This window comes from Netta rufina, assembly GCF_964035555.1.
Source record: "Netta rufina genome assembly, chromosome: 2".
Lineage (NCBI taxonomy): Eukaryota > Metazoa > Chordata > Aves > Anseriformes > Anatidae > Netta > Netta rufina.
Genome location: NC_140124.1, coordinates 147,309,241 through 147,326,915, shown reverse-complemented (window position 1 = coordinate 147,326,915; position 17,675 = coordinate 147,309,241). Strand labels below are relative to the sequence as shown.

The window sequence follows — 17,675 nt, the reverse complement described above, 5'->3', positions numbered from 1 at the left end:
TGCATGAAAAGTGGGTAATAATTTAGAGACTGTATGTTAATATTAGAGCTCACCTTAAATTTTCCTATTATTCTGTCTTCAGAGTCACCATGAACTTCATCATTAGATTTTCCTCTTAAGAGATGGAAAGTTTTCACCCAGTCCTCAAAGTTATTAAATTCACTCTCCAAGTCTCCTTCATAAATCTTTGAAAATAGGAGAATGCTTATTTTTTTGTAGTGCAGTGAATATATTTATAGCAACTTTTTTATTACAGGATGACTTGAAATCCACTGACTCAAAATACAGATTTTAATAAAACTAAGGTTTTGCAAAACTCCTTGAGGGGGAAAAAAGTTAATTCCCAACTCAAAACAGGAACAGCTTTGTTCTTAACAAAAGTCCTTCCCAAGGACTGGAACAGTTCGTTAATGCAATGGGTAAAAGAGGCTCTTGAAGATCCAGAATGAACATTTATAAGCACTAGTGTGGGAGAAAAACTGTGTGGATGTGCTGCTCTTTACAACTGCTTCCTCCCTGCAACATGCCTTTGATGTATTGATGCATTTTAACAGCTATGTTAATGTATCAAAGCATGACAGCAAAGCAGACAACAGTGAACTGCTTTGGGGACAGAGCTTTAGGATAGGTAAAAAGACCAAAGCATTTTTAAAAGGACATTTTTTCCCCATGAACTCTTCACCTGTAATTTATGAAGTGCTATTCAGCGTGAAAGAAAAGGGTCTAGTTTAATGCCATCTCTTAAAAATTGGAAATAGCAGTTTCAAATTCCCCTTTATCCAGCTACAACCTTATCCAAATAGTCCTAATCTTTTCACACTTCCTCATCTCTCCTGTCTTTTTGGCATGACCCATTATGTTTTCTCTGAATTCCTTCTATCCTTAGCCAGCCAAATCTAACGCAAGCTGAATATTACCTCCCTAGCTGGTAGGATGCACTGACAATTACAGTAATATTTTCCATGCTCTTTTTGAACTAATTTTTAATAGGATTTAACATTACCAATATGATATTAATTCCGCCCCCCCCCCCCCCCCCCCCCCGCCCCTTATCATTCACTTTTTTGTGCTGGTATCATTTCACAAAAGATATTCTTAAGCCAAACTATTAAAAGAATTAACTGAATTGGCTAGTTAAAGTGTCCTCATGTTGTAGAGATACATTTGATTAACTAAACTCCAACAAAATAAAACCAGTAAAACAGAGAAGAGAGGGAAAGAAAGGAGTTTGATATTCACAATGAATTACTTCAGGGTAGCAATTCAATGACTTACAGGTGAGCACCAAAACTGAATTTTCACTTAAGGCTCTCTATGTGCATTTATATTGGTATCTGAAGGTCTAAGGGCAAGTGGACCACATCCATCCTACAAGACCCTGGGTGTTCTCTGGGCCCTCCATGCTTATGTTCAGAATCACTATTATTGTGTGTGTGTTATCAATTTCAAAGTGTTTAAAATAAATAGAAGGAGGGTATTGCTAAACTCAGCCCCTGAGGTTAAGCTTTGAGTAGACTGAACAACTGAATTACCTCTTAGACTTACTTCTTTCTTACCTGCAGTGTTGCTAGGTTTGGAGTCGTTTCTTGCGGTTTCCTTTTAAATGTCTTATCCTTCCTTTTGTCTGGCTCCTCTTCTATGATCAATGCAATGTGGCCAGAAGTCTGCTTATCTGCAGAGATTTCACAACATCATGTAGGTTTTTGGTCAGCAATGCATATCAAATGTTTCAGATAAGGATGCAAAATACGTTGTAAAGATTACCCCTTGCTCTTTCTCCATTCATGCTTCTGCTACCAAGCATAGGGTCCCCTCTTTTCCCACCATTCCTCCCAGACAGTGAGGTGGCATTTCATCCTGTCAGTGTCTGATAGTCTTCATGACGATCTTGGTGGACCAGGTGTGATGGCATCCTCTATCACTCTTTCCCTGCTTGTCACCTCCCCAAATGTCCTTTTGCTTTCTCTCTCACTCCTCCCAGATGTGAACCAACAGGTCTTAACACCTTTCACGTAACATTTAAAACTGAAGTTGCTATTTAGGCTGACTGGTACTTCAGATAACAAGTGATCCAAGCCTTTCTCTGCTTAAAGGCATCACAAAATAGCATATCTCACCTTGGGAAGGCCCAGAAGTATGAAAAATGGCAGAAGGCATCTGCCCAACATTGAGCTGGACTCCAAATAACAAGAGGGAATATCTGAACAAAATGAGGATGAGCCCTCAAAACTGGCACTGATATAGTTCAGTTCTTGGGCTGAAGTCTGGATTTTGAGTTCACTTTACTTTCAGTTTTTGAGTCATTCATATGTGCCTGATACCACTGCTACTCAATAGTGAGAACTGCATATATATGTACATATTATTTGAGTGCTTTCCTATATGTATAATGCTTTTCATCATAGGTTAAAATATGTAACAAGAACTATCAAAAGAGAATCTATATGGTCTTGAGCCATCAGTCAAAAAACAATATGCCCCACAACTGCCTGAACAGCAGATAGATGCACGTCAACATATCAAGTAAAAATCTAATTGTAAGTGAACATCACATCTTTGTGGAATGTTTTCTATCCAAATATTTCTTCCATCTGGAAAAGTGAATTCCACTTCGAAACTGATCTCTGCCTCATCTCTCAGCTGCACTGATGATCATTGAAACACTGTCAGCTGCTATTTCAAGAATGATAGCATCTGACATTTAGGCCATGTCATCAATCTTGAGCAATCTGGATTGCTGTAAAAAAAATACCCTCTTAAAAACAGAAATCACTTCAATCACTGGTGAATTGCAGTCAGGCCTGGCATGGCAAGATGCTGTAGTTTAATTTTGAATAACAGCTCTGTGCAAACAGTGAGCATTTGTTTTCTTTGTCAGTCTGCTCAAGCAGCCACATTTGTCAAAAATAATTTCTAGAGCTGTTTGACTAAGGGGGAACTTATTAAGCCGTGGACTGTTTTCTTTGTGCTGTATATATATATATAAATATAAATATATATATATATATATAAGTACACACTGCCTGCTTATGGCTAGTTCTTTTAGGATTTTTTTTTTTTAGAAAATATTTTCCCCTTGAACCTAATCAAGGACCAAAGCTTAACAGCTGTGTAAGAAACACAGGATTATGGACTCTTCCAGCAGAATCTGTTCCTATGTCATTGATCCTGAACTGGGTTCAAAATTGAGAGAAGCTCCTTCTTCTGAACCTGTTACAAATGTAACATGAGATGAGGATAATCTTTACTTTCTATCATTATTATTTTGACATTAAAAATCCTTGTGCATGAGACTGGAATGACAAAAAAAAATCACACTAACCCAAAAGTGCCTGTGAAATTTTAACCTACCCAACATCTGAACAGCTGTAGAGGTAAGAACTCCCTGTGCCAGCAGAATTATGTTCAGATATTAATGTTTAAAAGTAAAATAGTAGAGAAGAAAAGTATTAGTAACACAAAATAATAAAAAATGCAAATAATTTACTTACGGTCTTCAGTTTTTCCATCACTGGGAAAAATATCTTTCACCTTTCAAAAAAAAAAAGGGGGGGGAGTAATTGACAAACTCTTCAGTATGGTATGAATGTAATACCAAAAAATAATCATTCAGAAGTACATACAGCTTTACATTTCTTATTAATGTGAGTTTGGGGCTACTGGGTGACTTACTTTTTGCATTTTGAGCACAGAAGCATAATATTTTGACCACCAGTCAATAACATTCTCAGCTGATTCATCTGCAATCGTTCTTTTTCTCCTCTTTGTTGACCGTTGGACGGATTTTTTCCTATCCTACCAAAGCATAAAGAAAACACTTTTGAGCTCTAGCACTGATTCAAATTAATCACCTTACTCATGACATCAAGCATGACCAGATGTATATGGACAAAATCTCAACCTCCAAAAGATAAATAAATTGCAAGACAAATTACTGTCTCTGTCTTTTATTCCAAGACACTTCATCAACCATGAAGCAACCACGAAGCAATAGGTAAAACATTATTACCTATTTCTCTGTGTAGATTTAAGGGATATAAGCATCCAGGTACAAATGGATTTCTCCCATTCAAGTTCATACGTATTTTTTTAGAACTCCCGTTATTATTTATTGCCTTTTGGAAGAAGGAAGAGTTGCTGCAATTCAGCAGTTTTCTTCATTAAACAAACAAGCAAAAGAAAACAAAAACATAAACTAAAATCTGAACCCAAAAATGACCTGCTCATGCAGCAAATGTAGCTTTATTCTTGTTTAAGAAGACTGGGCCCTTGTTAAATAGTATGTTTTATCCTACACCCTCACACTGTTTGGCTGGGGAGATAGGAACACAGACAGAAATAGGGAGTGGGGATGATAATTAATATGAAACACACAGTTAAATTACAAGGTTCTCTCTAGGAATCTTTTCTTACTATCCTTTGCAGTCATATATTTAAATTGTTCCATAACAGATCAAAGATCCAAATGGGTGTGTACATCTAGGCGTAAGACATCCCTGCATTTTCCTTGACCCCCCAATTAAGAAGGATGCTGGAATCATCTAACTGTTGAAACATCAAGGGTTAAAGAAACCTGCTTTATGCGACTGCAGAAAGAACTTCTGAAATGAATTTCAGTGCTGTGTCCTCCTTTATGTTTACTGTTGTTAATAAAACAGTGATCATGATGGCAGAAACCACAGAGAAAGGAAGAATGTGTGCACCCAAAAAAAAATAATGTGCATATTCTAGAGTATGTACTATACAGTAAGTGCCATGCTGACCAGTTTTGCCTTGTTTTGTGCTTTTCTGTCTCTTTATACTCACACATAGACACCAGTTTAATACTTCAACTGTAAGATATTTTGAAAACAGACTTTTTGCTCAATGTTTATAGAGCATCTAACACAATGTGACTTTCATCCATGCCTAAATGCCACGAACTTTGAAACAGTCATACATAGTAATTATTTTGTAATTAAGTAGATCATTCAAAGCCAAGAGGAGCAAAAATTCTACTACATCAGTAGTGCTTGTCCATGGGATGAACATCAAGCACAGAAGGAAAAAAACAGCAGTGTCTATTAATGGAATTAATGACATTATGTGGGGTCAAAGCAGTATTGCTAACAAGCCCTCTAAAGGGCCAGCGAGGGTGTGGGTATTACCACCAGTACCCAGAACCTTCAGCAAGCTGTTATCTGGAAAATAGCACTCTTACTGCTACAACATCTAACATGCAAAGAAGAGATTACCATTTATAAGGAAGGGCTAGAGTCTACAAGACTGCAACAGACAGTTAGCTGGCAGTTTCAGCTATGCCCACCTTCTGTTTTCCATCTTTCACTGGTTCAGGGGTGGAGTGCTCTGGTTCAGCAGCAGGAAGTGTTGTGGGAACTGGTTCTGGCTCTATCACGGTACATCTACCCTGCTCCACCTCAGCGTAGATGTGATCAGCTAAAATAGGTTCTTCCTGGGATAAGTCTGCAGGCTGGGATGGCTCAGGCGAAGCTGAAATTAAAACTTTGCAACTTAGGTAGATTTTACCAGAAATGCTGTCATCCATCACATTTGGTGACAATCATATCACTAAGGGTTTGACCCTATGCTCAACACTATAAAACAGATCTTCTAATCATGTACCTAGTGTGAAGCCTCTGAGCAGTTGCTTCACTGTTTTCACAAAACAGTGCTTTATCTTTCTATTTGGGGTCAGGATTCCCCAATTACCTTTCTCTGTTTCTACAATGTCTACTCTTCTTGGTGTAGCTTGAGGACCCAGCTGTTCCTTACATAGGAATTGCTTAAGGCAATTGATGGTGTGTGTTCCAACAAGAGTGCTCCTCCCAAATGCTCTCCAGTCAACTACACAGATGCTTAGTGGTGGATGCAGGAGTTCATTTTCAGGCAGTTCCTAGTGCAGGAGGACAGACAGCAGCATGAGAATTGCTAGAGAATTTAGATCACATTTTGAATTTTTGTCATGCACAGCAATGAGACCGATAACTTTCCCTCCCTTCCCCTCCCCGGATATTTACAGACTCAAATGCAAAATGAATACACAGGCAACGCAGTTCTGGCCACAAGTTTCAAAAAAGTCTGGAAAAAGCCTTTTCCTTAAGAATACAGAATGGACCATAGGGACAGTGTAGCTGAGTTCAGTCCCACGCTGACATAGGCAAGCCCATCTTATTAGGGCAAACTGGGAGAATCAGGAACATTCAGATGGAATGAACACAGTGCTGGAGGCTGTGAGCATTAGTGCCACCACTGCTTTACCCAAGGCTATTAATCCTACCTGCCTCAGCTTGTCCAACCATGGGACATGAATACTGGGTGGTTTCATGTTTATAGAATGAGTTTAAAGAGTAAAACTTCCCTTTGGACATGTAGCATACAATGGAACTTTAAAATGCTCTAGTTATTGTGATTCAGTATCCGGGTTAAGGTTTCAATATTCTTTTGACCTAAAAATGAAATTTCACCTCTGTTAATGTTGCCAAGTAGAGCAAATCAGATGGATTCTTTTTTCTGATGTTGGCCTTTGTCCAGTGAAACTAATAGCTCTCATAACCCAGGAAACAGGTAATAATTAAATTACCAGTCCATAACAGCAAGGGTTACAATGTGAAAAGGTCCAGAGCTCATGAGCCAGAAATGATCGATCTTCTTAATAGCCCAGTAACACTCTAGGGGAAATTCAGAGAATTGAAAGAAAATAAAGGAAACCAAACCTTACCTTACAAAATGAGACATGAGGAAAAAAAATAATCTAAAAACAGCCCTGTTATTTGGCAACCAGTTCCAGCCTATTGGTAAAAACCTGGTTGCAACATATTTCTTTGCCTACTTGGGACATGGCACGAGGAACGTCACCTTCTTTTATCATACATCTGTAACAGAAGTCTTTTAAAACATCTTCAGACCATTAGCTTTTCAAATAAGAATTGATGTCCCATAGTATTTACTCAAGACACAGGAGAAAATTTTTGACAGGAAGAAGGAAATTAGTAATTAACACCTTGCCTAGCCTAAACAGAGAATGGGTAGGCAAGAAGTAGCATACTGTACACACCACTTCAAACCAATCTGCAAGGACGTTGAAATTGGGATTTTTCTTGTAGCTCTGGATGACAGAGGATTTCACTCCTTTCCCTGCACATTCAATGAAAACTTGGGGGCGATCTACAGAAAGAAGCTGGACTTTCTTCAGCTCTCGAACACCCCAGAACAGGACCTGTGGTGGGCAGAGAAACATCAGTTGCACAAAGTGGGCAGAGAAAGTGCAGTCGTTTGCAAGCAGACAGAAGACATTGGTTGGCTGAAATTTGGGACCCTCCAAAAAAACGTCTGGGAGACAAACAATGCTGAACATCGCCTCCAGTGAGGTCAGCTACAAGGGGAAGATATCCATCTCCTGCAGCCATCTCCCTGGGCTGCACTGAGAACACATGAACGGAGGCAGGTCTCTCAACCTCACTCCGCAATGGGGGCAGATCCTTCCCTGAAGGCCAGGACTGACACGTAGCCTCTGCTGGTCTCAGGTGGAAGCACTGCCTCACTTGCCCAGCCTTAGAGAATCACTTTGATCTGAGCTTATCACATATATTTTAGGATCCAAATGTTATATTTACATCATTCCTATGGATTAGAATTTTAAGATTATCATCACACATAATTAAAACTTTATAGTCCAGTAACAGAATAAAATAAGCAGAGATTTGGAAATGGAAATACTCTAGGTAGCTCACCTCCACTCTATACTTGCTTAAAACAGGTCGGATGTTGGCTGGGACTGTGTAAATCTGGGAAACATCTGGTGGATCCACTGGGGGAAGTCTGTCTGGATCAGAATCAGGAATCTGAAAAATTTAACAGTCAAGGATCAGGACAGTTTTTGGAAGAATAAAAACTGTATCAGAAGTATCTGTGAATGGCGTATTGAACATCAATTTAATGCAGTTTTGCAAGACACGTTATGGAGCAGACAGGTGTAATGTGACTTGGACCGTGGTCTGTCCTGCTGTGATGCTAATACACTTGGCAGGAAGTGTGTGTTCTTGTGTTCAATAGATTGGGGTTATGTACCTTACTGAAAAAATAGTCCCTGTTGCCCCAGCAGGACATAGTCTGCCCTACAGACATGCACGTATTGAAGCATGGTAATTTAATTTACAAAGAACAGAAAGCATGGTAATTCTATTTAATAAAAATCCTGAACAAAACGGCTTGGAAGACTTTCACAAACAAATTCTAGATCTGATTCTAGTTAAATAAGGCTGGTGAACAGATAGTACACATGAGTTAAATAGTACATTTGCCAGCCAGACATGCCAGAGCTCTTCAGTTGCATTATATTTGGGAATAGCAGTCCTGCACCACTGGATGCTGTCAGCAGTTGAGAACTTGTGAATCACATCTCCAGCATCAGGGATGTATCTTCTCTGTCCAGCTACTAAAATCTTGCTTCAGGCTGCACTTATGCTCTTCATGTGTGACTGCATATAAGCCTGCCCCACCTTCAGGAGCTTACTCGGGTGTACACAAGCTCCTCGTGCAGGTGGGTGGGAGCAGAACATGCTCCACCACAGCTCTGAGGTTTCACCATCTCACTGCTCTTTGCCACTTGCCATGCTTCAGGCTCTGCTGCAGTTTGGTTCACCTTCTATTGGACAGTTCCCTGCTTTCATTTCCCAGTCCCTTCCTAATTCTCTGCAGTACATTTATGACCTTCTCATTCCAGGTAGGGCAGATCTGAAGCCTGACCTGATTTAATACATTTCTATATACAGCAGTTAAAGTCAGGGCCTGATGACCATTCCTACCAGAAGCTCAGGCCGTGCTAGCAGACAGCAATAGGAAGGTTGGCTTCAGCCTGCAGGCAGAGCTCTCCTTGGCTTTCTCACAAAACAGAGCACCTAAAGTGCACTGCACATACGGTTCTGGGAAAAGGAAACACACCTTCTGGAGAGCTTCATTGCTCCTGAGCTAACTTGTCACTGCTGAAAGGTGAAGCATTGAGAAACAGCTCTCAGTGGACCTGTAAACTTGAACTCTTCCACTTCTCTTAACTAGGCCATCTGCCTTTACAGCTGTGTACTGTTGTGTGGGAGTTTCATTAGCATTAGGGAGAAGGGATTTGTTCTGAGGATTTTGTAGGTGAATGAGGAGATGGGTGGAAAACGTGTCTTCTAGCATAGCACCTGCAGCATATGCTAGTAATAACATAATTAACAGCAATAAATCACAGGAACATGTTTATGGCCCCTTATCAGTAAGAATCTGAAACAATTCTGTGAATAGACTTCGTGGAACTTAAGGCCAGAAATTCAGGTCTAGTTTTGTTATTCCCCAATGTATCTGGTTTCTATCAGCCACCTCTGTGATACTGTTTAAAAAGCCAAACAGAAACACATAACTTTGTGAACGATACCAGCCTGTCTAAAAATCCAGCTGTTTGGATTTATTTATACACATTCACATTTTCTCCCTCTGTATTAATTGACATTAAACACTCCAAAAATGTACACCATAATAGATTAACTACTATGAAAGAACTTTAACTAGTAATGAGTGAGAGGCACAGATCATCTGAACCAGATCACATACAAGATATCACATCCCCATGTATAATTTGACTCTCATGGTACCCAATGTTATTGTGCTATCTGACTTGGGGACTGATGACAGATGACCAAGCAAAGTATGTTTATCTGCATGCTACAGTGACTTTTGAAAATAATTTCTAAACTGCTCCACTAGCTATGAGAAAAACTTTACTTTCCAAAGACACAACTTAGGAGAAGAAGACTGGAGAGATCACACATTTGAGGATAAAACTGCCTCACTAAGAGTTTTATTAAACTGATGAAACAGTCCCCTGCACTCAAGGACAGCAAAACCTGAACAGACCATGAAATATGGTGAAGACCAATATCAGATCAAGAGTTCCTGGATCTTCTTTTGTTCTTTCTAGATATTGCAATTAAATGAATCATTCTCCAATATCTTGCAATGTATTGGTTTCCAACATTTAACAACTTCTAACAAAATTGAGTGTTTCTGTATGAAACAGTGAAATTCCACTAATTTCAGTGGAATTAGATTGGTGTAACTCAGCAAGGATTTTGCTTCATGGCCACAGTGAAACTACACAGAACAAACGGTGAAGAATGATCTAATGTTATTATACGGAAGCACAGGAGAATACCGACAAGGTATATTTTCAAAGGGACTTTTCTCTTTTGATAGAAAAAAGAAAAAAGAAAAAAGAAAAGAAAGTAAATCTTGAGCCCACCTTGAGCAAAATCAGGACTTCTAGTATCTACTAATCTGTATGACTGTAGTCTAATATTTTTCTAAATTCCAGGATTCTACATTATAAGAATGGGTTAGCCCTCTAGCACTGACCCAGCATATCAGCATTCATTTTGAGAAAGGAGTGCTCAATTTTCACACACAGCTTCTTCAACTGTACCAAATGGTACCTGCAGATCAGAGTTATTGAGCGCAGTTTGTCACAGGAAGGGTTATAGGCTTAGAAGAAGAGAATGAATTAGTGATTAGAGGTATTCATTTCCACCCTCACAAATTCCCTGTTTTTGGAAGGAAGCACTGGCACAACAGCTCCAGAAGCGCTTTGAAACCCTACAGATGTTTATATGCATTTTTTCCTGAAAATTTCTTTCACGTTCACATTGCTAAGATCTTCCATGTGAGATGCTCTGGAGTGTTGTCACTGTAAAGAATAACATACAGGATGAACAGGAGGACTACAGGGTCTTTACTTACAATTCTTTTCAACTCTCTGGAGAAGTCTTAGGGGTATATTTGGATATAGCCCAATAGTAGTGCTGCTTCCCTAGTCCCATAAGACAGCAAAACAAAATACACTACTCCCTTTGTTCACAAAGATTTCAATAAAAAAGAGGGAAAATTATGGTTAAGGTAGTAGACTCTACCCCTAGGTATCCACCCTAATGAGGTCCCCTATGTGTCCCTGTCCCCAGGCTGTCATATTGCAGGGTCTCATCAAGAACATAATTATTGTATCATGCTTAAAAACCCATTTTATCCTCAGAATATATGTAAAATGTATCACAGAGCTCCACATTTTTACCAATTCTGATTTCAGAACAAATTGTCATAGTTTTTTTTTAGCACAGAGAAGTTTCCTGTAAGTAGTGGCTCTGCAAATACTGCTGGGGCCTGAAAGCTCTACTCGTGCATCTGCTGGGCTAGCCCCAGAGGTATGCCAAATTTGCCTTTTGTCTCACAGTGGGAAACCAGTGTAACATTTCTCCTAATATGTTATAGGTATCTAAAAACTGGGTTTTTCTTATCCAGTTATTGTTAGATACAGCTCTCTTCTTCTGAGGGACAGAGAAATATTGAGAGTTTTGAAGTTGTTTAAGTCCAAAGAGTAGGTCATTGCAATGGCAATGGTAGTTTCATCACTGTTTCTTATTATTTCTTAGCTGAATTTAGAGCAGGGCAAATGAATGGTGACACACAATGAAATGACACACAGAGGATGTGAGAGATCGGCTGTTGTTTGCACATCAGCAGTGTCTCTTCCCCTGGCAGGATATAGACTAGGAGTGATGCAGACTGCATGGTGACTACAAGGTACAACAGCAGAACAATCCTGCTCCAGTTGCAGTTCACACTAATTCCCATGGTGTAAAGACTAATGGTCCAGAAGGTCTAGTTTACCTCCAAAAGCTCAAATGCAGCAAGAAGATCTCCTCCAGAAAGATTTCCACAATACACTGGGTGGTAAGAGAGTTTAGGTGGTTCATATTTTTGGTCAGCAAGCCTCACCACAGGGGCAGCCACTGTAGACCCAATATATTCTGCTTTACCCTAAATAAAGAAAAACACAAGTGTCAAATGCATTTGAAGCCAAGACGATGCAAAGCCTAGAATATTTGTGGGGGAAAAACAACAACAACAACAAAATTTCCTGAAGTAAACAGCAAAGAAAAATGCAAAGCCAGAGATAAATCCATGCCTCTACAGACATAGATACAATATTTACAGTTGTGTGCAATGAAGGTGGGGGAGAAGATGCTTCTAATTGCTCTAAGTCAGTCTTTGGGAGTAGTATTCACTTGAGAAAAACAAGGCCACAGTTTTTCAAGGACAAAAGGTGGAGTCTCAGGACTGTTTTCAGACATTAAACTCCAAATCGTTGTAGCATTGAGCTCCATTCATCAAGGCTATCCATGTTGCTTGGCAATTTTCCTTTTGATGCCTACTCAGTGACACAGCTTTGCCTTTAAACTGACAGAAAGATACAACAGCCTTTACTAAGAAGGATTTCAAGTTTACCACTGCATCATCATCATACAGCTCGATGACAATCTCTGGGGGAAACTGTGCAATTTCCTTTCCATCCCCATGAAGCACAATGCCATTGAAGAGCAGCATCTGGTTCCAGGTGGGGGACAACGTCTGAGAAATGATCTAACAAAAGAGAGAAAATGTTTAATAACTTAAAAATTGCTTGATTGGGAGTGCTTCATCAGGAAGTGTGGAGGTGCTGGTGACATCCCAAATGATGTTTTGCTTGTGTCCAACGTTTCAGAACCCTAAGCCCCACTAAGATAGTTGTAGAAGGCTCAAATCCTCTGAAAATCAGTTTTCACGTTATGGGTAAAAGTTCCCCTTTCTCTTTATAGGCTCCATCAATGCCCACAGACAACCACTTGCCTCCAAAAATATCTGAGGGAAATGTGTATTGGGTTTACATGGCAAGGTTTTGGTAGCGGTGGGCTGCAGTGGTGGTCTGTGTCAGCAGCGCCCAGCAGCTGCCCCATGTTAGATAAGAGCCAGCTCTGGCTGGCTCCAAAGGGACTGGCTGCTGGCCAGAGCTGAGCCAATAAGCAATGTTTGTGCCTCTGGGAGAGCAGACTTAAGAAACGGGGGAAAAAAACTGCTGCACAACAGCAGGTGAGAGAGTGAGAAGTGAGAACCATCACTGCAGCCCCCCATTCCCCTGCTCCACTCAGGGGGAGGAGGTGGAAGAGGGTGGATAGGTGGAAGGTGTTTTTAGTTTTTTTGGATTCTCGCTGTTCTAGTCTGTTAGTAATAGGTAACAAATTTATCCCTGTGCTGAGTCTGTTTTGCCTGTGACGATAGTTGTTGAGTGATATCCCTGTCCTTATATCAACCCTCGAGCCCTTTTCATCATATTTTCACCCCCTTTCCCTTTTAGGAGGGGGAGTGAGAGAGCAGTTGTGGTGGAGCTCAGCTGCCCAGCTGGGTAAAACCACCACGAAATTTGGGACCACTTCCTATGGGCACATTTTTGCAGTGTGCAAAGGGGTGCAGAAAGTCTCACGCCTCTCTTTTCTCCTTATTTCAGCTTTGCCATTCTAAAGTGATCCTTGAGACCTGAATTCCACTGCAAAGAGCTGTGCTGACTCGCATGGCTACAGAAGCCACATAAACGTGGTCTTCAGTCTTTGCTCAGTCACTGCACTCAGCCTATAAGAAAAGAGAACTGTAGGGTTCATCCTCACACCAAGCAATGAAAATGGCCCAAACTGAAAATATATAGAAAAAGAAGTAGAGAAAGGTAATTCACTTGCTGCAAAGGCTCAGAAGCCCCAGAGAATCTGATGTCTGAAAGAGCTAGAATAAACAAGTACTGCACCTCATGTTGAGTAGTGGGCTACACCGATACTTTTGCTTTTCTTGCAATGGACTGTCAAAAGTTGCCTTTTAACAGCAGGTGGCCAACTTTTTATGCTAGGCAGCTCCTTACAAAAACAATATTTTTCCTTTTCATGGCTTAATTCACCAAAAAACAACCAACCAAACTGTGTTTCCAGTTACTGCAAGGGATTTTGCAACTTACCTTTGTAGTCTGGCAGTATGATGTGAAAGTAACTTTTGCAAAAGGATCGGAAAGTCCAGTGCTGTCAGCTGCAATGAGCCCCCTTGCCTGATACATGTGGGCTCTCAGCTGGAAGAGGTGCGTGGCTACATCATTGCAAAGAAAACAGTAATGTCAGCCTCACAGAAATGATGCAGCACATAGGCAGGAGGGGAAGATCCACCACCTGCCGTCCAACTGAGATCTGACAAAGGGAACTGTTCCTAGTGCTGTCTCACTACCGAAACACCTGAAACACTCAGAAGTTTGTGTAAGATTTCTGGATTCACTTAAAATCAATGTCTTTACTTCAAGGTTGTTAACTGGGAGTTTTTCTCTCTCCTCATCACAAGGAGACAGACCCATGGCACAGGGAAGAGAAAGTGTAAGAAAACAGGTGCCTCCTGTCCCTGACACCTGCAAAGTGGCAGCAGCAGGACTGAGGACTTGACAACAAAATGAACTTTTTCTATTCAAAATTTGCTGAGTTGTGATTCTCTTATAGCAACTACTTTAAACAGAGTTCTTGCAACCCTCTGAATTAGAGCTTTTGGGGCTAACTGGCTCTTAAAAGCCCTCTTACATTGCTACTATGGAGAAGAAAGAGTGCCTTACTTTTATACCGCAGGCAGGCAGGTGAGGGCACTATGCTGTGCTCTGAGCCGGTGTTGGATGGCACTTCAGTTTCATACCCTACAGGCAAATTCTCCATGATGCTGTGGGCATAGCTGGCAGGTCCAAGCCACAAGTAGACGTCCACCTTTGCCTGCACGGTCCAGCCCAATGGGCGCTTGCCTGGTAGCTGAAGAAAAAAAAATCACCCATTACCAACAAGCTCTAGAAAGAGGGGTGGCTGGATGCTGAGTCCTATGAAGGCAGAGAAGACTAAAAAAATAGAGAAGCATTCACTGAATTGATATACTAATATCAATATACCAATATCTCCACAGAGAGTGGCCCTGAGGCCCATTCAGCAAAAGAAACTTGAATTTCTTAGGAGGGAGACAAGTAATTAGTTGAAATTCTGCATAAATGGCATAGTGATTATTATACATGTGTTGTTGCAGACTGGCTGATAGCTGCAAGCATACCAGTGCTAGCTGATATCCTACTTTTTCCAGACTTCAGCCCACTTCACATTTCATGCAGTTTTGCTGGTCTCCACTAGCTAGTCCCATATACTCCTAAAATATTATCTCATCAGGTAGGTCAGATAGCATATTCCAGTATAAAATGTTACTGGTCTTGACAAACAATACTAATATTTCCTTACTCTCCTCTCCCACTACATCTAGTTCCAGTTAGCTCAGTGTTTAGCAATACCTGTTCATAAAGTAATTCTTGATATTGTAGGGGCTGCAGGATGAATTATGTTTGTTTTGTTGGTTTATGTAGGCAGATAGCACCATGCTTAACAAAGACCTATAGCAACTATCAGAAGCTCAGATATTTCTGCCCGCTCTTTAGCTATGCTTTATGGGAGTGCTCCCAGCCGCTCCAGGTGAAAAACCACTAAAAAGTCATTAAACAGCATTGCTATTGCCTGGTGTGTTCAGACTTTTCTTTCTGGCCATAGTAACGATTCCACTGTGTAATATTCCACTGCTGGTCACTCTGCCTTTGTAGGCATGTAATATTCACAAAGATGTTCCTTCAAGATGAATAACACCATAACAAAATTTTAGATTAATATTACACAAACCTAGGCACATTTTAAATAGCAAACATAATCAGTTCCTATGTTAGCTCTGAATATCTAGGTTCCTTTCCTATCTGAGTTGCATGCATGCTGAGCTCTTACCAGTCTCCTCCCAGTCCAACATGTGCTGCATTCTGACGTCTTTGCCAGCAAAGAGGCTGCACCTCTGCTATCTGTTTAGTTACATAGCTATAGATAAACAATGCTATAAACTTGCTCTAACAAGTACTAGAGGAATGAATCACTCAGACACCAAAAGCCTGGCAATAATTCAGTACTTAAAGAAGGACAAGCATAAATAGGAGAAGTAAGTATTACCAGATGGCATATATAAACATGTACACATTTTTAGTAGATTACAAAGATAAACTTGTAAAATGCAATCCTTGTGTGAAACTTCAATAACAAGGGCTCCTCAGTCATTACCTGTGTTCACAGAATGCCCCAAACTTACTTTCAGGAAATGGGTTTTAATCTTCCCACAGTCCTTGCCTCTCTGCTCTTCCTCTGGGGAGTAGAGTATGTGTTTTGCCGGGACTCTTGCATATGCAACTCTCTTGTTGTTGCTGAGCATCCAGATGAACACATCAGGCACTGTATTCTGCGGCTTTAAACAGCAAGGAATACTGAACTAAAACTGGATTCTTTCTGTGAGCCACCACCATAATTTTTTGTTAAAACACCCCACCAAGAGTTGATTCCCCACCTCTCTTGTGAAGTGGCAGATATATGCCCTGAATAAAAGAGGCTGTCATTTCATGCTTTGCAATCCTAACTTCCATTCCCAAGCACAGCTGAAAGTAAAGAGCTTTGTGTGGTGATTAAGGAGTGCCCACTCTGTAGATCATCTCAGGGGAAATTACAACTAAAAATCCAGGTAAGACCACCTCAGGAAGCCACTTACCCACAAACTGTGTAAGCTGAAAGTACCCACCGTGGAAATGTTATCAACTTCACCTTTACAAGAAAAACAAAAAGGACCAGGGCCAAACTCAAGCACTGGTATCCCATCATCTATTCTGCTTGTGATGATGCCCCATGGAGCCTTGCCCTGCCTTGAAGGGAAGAGCATTTCCCCAAGCAAAGCCTAAGCGTGGTTCAAAGCAAAGAACAGCTCAGAGACTGTTCTCAGAATGCATTAGGAGCCTAGGATGTACTAGGTTCTGAGAAGGAAGACAATTTGGCTGTAAGATGCAAACCATGCCAGTCTGTGCCACTCACTCCCTGAGCCCGGGAATATCCATAGCCCTGTTTGGTTTGCTAGCACAGACAGCTTGCAGAAAGAACACTTGATTGGATTTTGGCCTGACCAAGTACTGTTGTTCTTCTGTTATTCTCAGGCTTAATAGTATGTCTAAACAGTGTCTGCACAGTCAAGTATAATAAAGAGACCCTTGAGCTCAAACTAGTCCAAATCACTATGCCCATACGAGCAGAAATACGAATTCAGATCAGAAAGCAGGCTGTCTCCAAACCACCAGGGCAGGACTTTTTTTTTTAAAAACAACAACCAACACTCTGTACCACATCCTCTCCATACCACTAAGCCCGCTGTTTCCTACCCTAATGTGTTAAAAGCTCCATGAATTGCAAAACAACTGGGGCCAGATATACAAAGGAGAACTCTTGATAACCAAGTCAGAACTTATTAATCACACTGTATTATGAAAAATCAAGTTATGAATTTATCTGAATTTCTGTATGGATTACCTCATCAACCAAGAATCTAATTTTATCTATAAATATCTGAGTCTCACGTATCATTTCATCCAGTGACATCTTTTTCTGCTGCTGAACAATCCCCTTGGCATCATTGGACAATGCTTCCTGCAATCAGGAAAGACAACATGTATTTTGTATGCATTATCAAGCAGTTTGAACTGGACACAGAAGACAGAAAGAGGGTCTTAGATGCAAGTTAAAAAAAAAAAAAAAAAAAAAAAAAAAAAAAAAAGAAGCAACAGAAATAGATTAACTCTTTGGGGCTGAAAAACAGAATTGTGAATGTACCCCACCTTCTCTCTATCTGGATATGTACTGTATGTATATGCGTATGTATACCTAAAAATATAATGCTTTGGTTCTGAAAGAAGGCACCACCTAATTCTGTGCTAC

The 17,675-nt window shown here is 40.4% G+C and overlaps 1 protein-coding gene across 1 annotated transcript in view; it reads right to left on the bottom strand.

Moving 5' to 3' along the window:
* The window catches only part of FER1L6 (fer-1 like family member 6), a gene marked incomplete at both ends in the record, with an annotated part of 72,909 nt that overhangs the window by 19,647 nt on the left and 35,587 nt on the right, over positions 1-17,675 (bottom strand). Inside the window, 14 exons of the mRNA XM_084281695.1 lie at positions 54-185; positions 1,557-1,672; positions 3,492-3,531; positions 3,673-3,795; positions 5,306-5,490; positions 5,710-5,893; positions 7,055-7,216; positions 7,731-7,841; positions 11,695-11,844; positions 12,313-12,447; positions 13,844-13,968; positions 14,477-14,663; positions 16,015-16,167; positions 17,271-17,387. Coding sequence (XP_084137821.1) covers positions 54-185; positions 1,557-1,672; positions 3,492-3,531; positions 3,673-3,795; positions 5,306-5,490; positions 5,710-5,893; positions 7,055-7,216; positions 7,731-7,841; positions 11,695-11,844; positions 12,313-12,447; positions 13,844-13,968; positions 14,477-14,663; positions 16,015-16,167; positions 17,271-17,387 — 1,920 coding nt within the window. The remainder of the gene's footprint in view (positions 1-53; positions 186-1,556; positions 1,673-3,491; positions 3,532-3,672; positions 3,796-5,305; positions 5,491-5,709; positions 5,894-7,054; positions 7,217-7,730; positions 7,842-11,694; positions 11,845-12,312; positions 12,448-13,843; positions 13,969-14,476; positions 14,664-16,014; positions 16,168-17,270; positions 17,388-17,675) is intronic.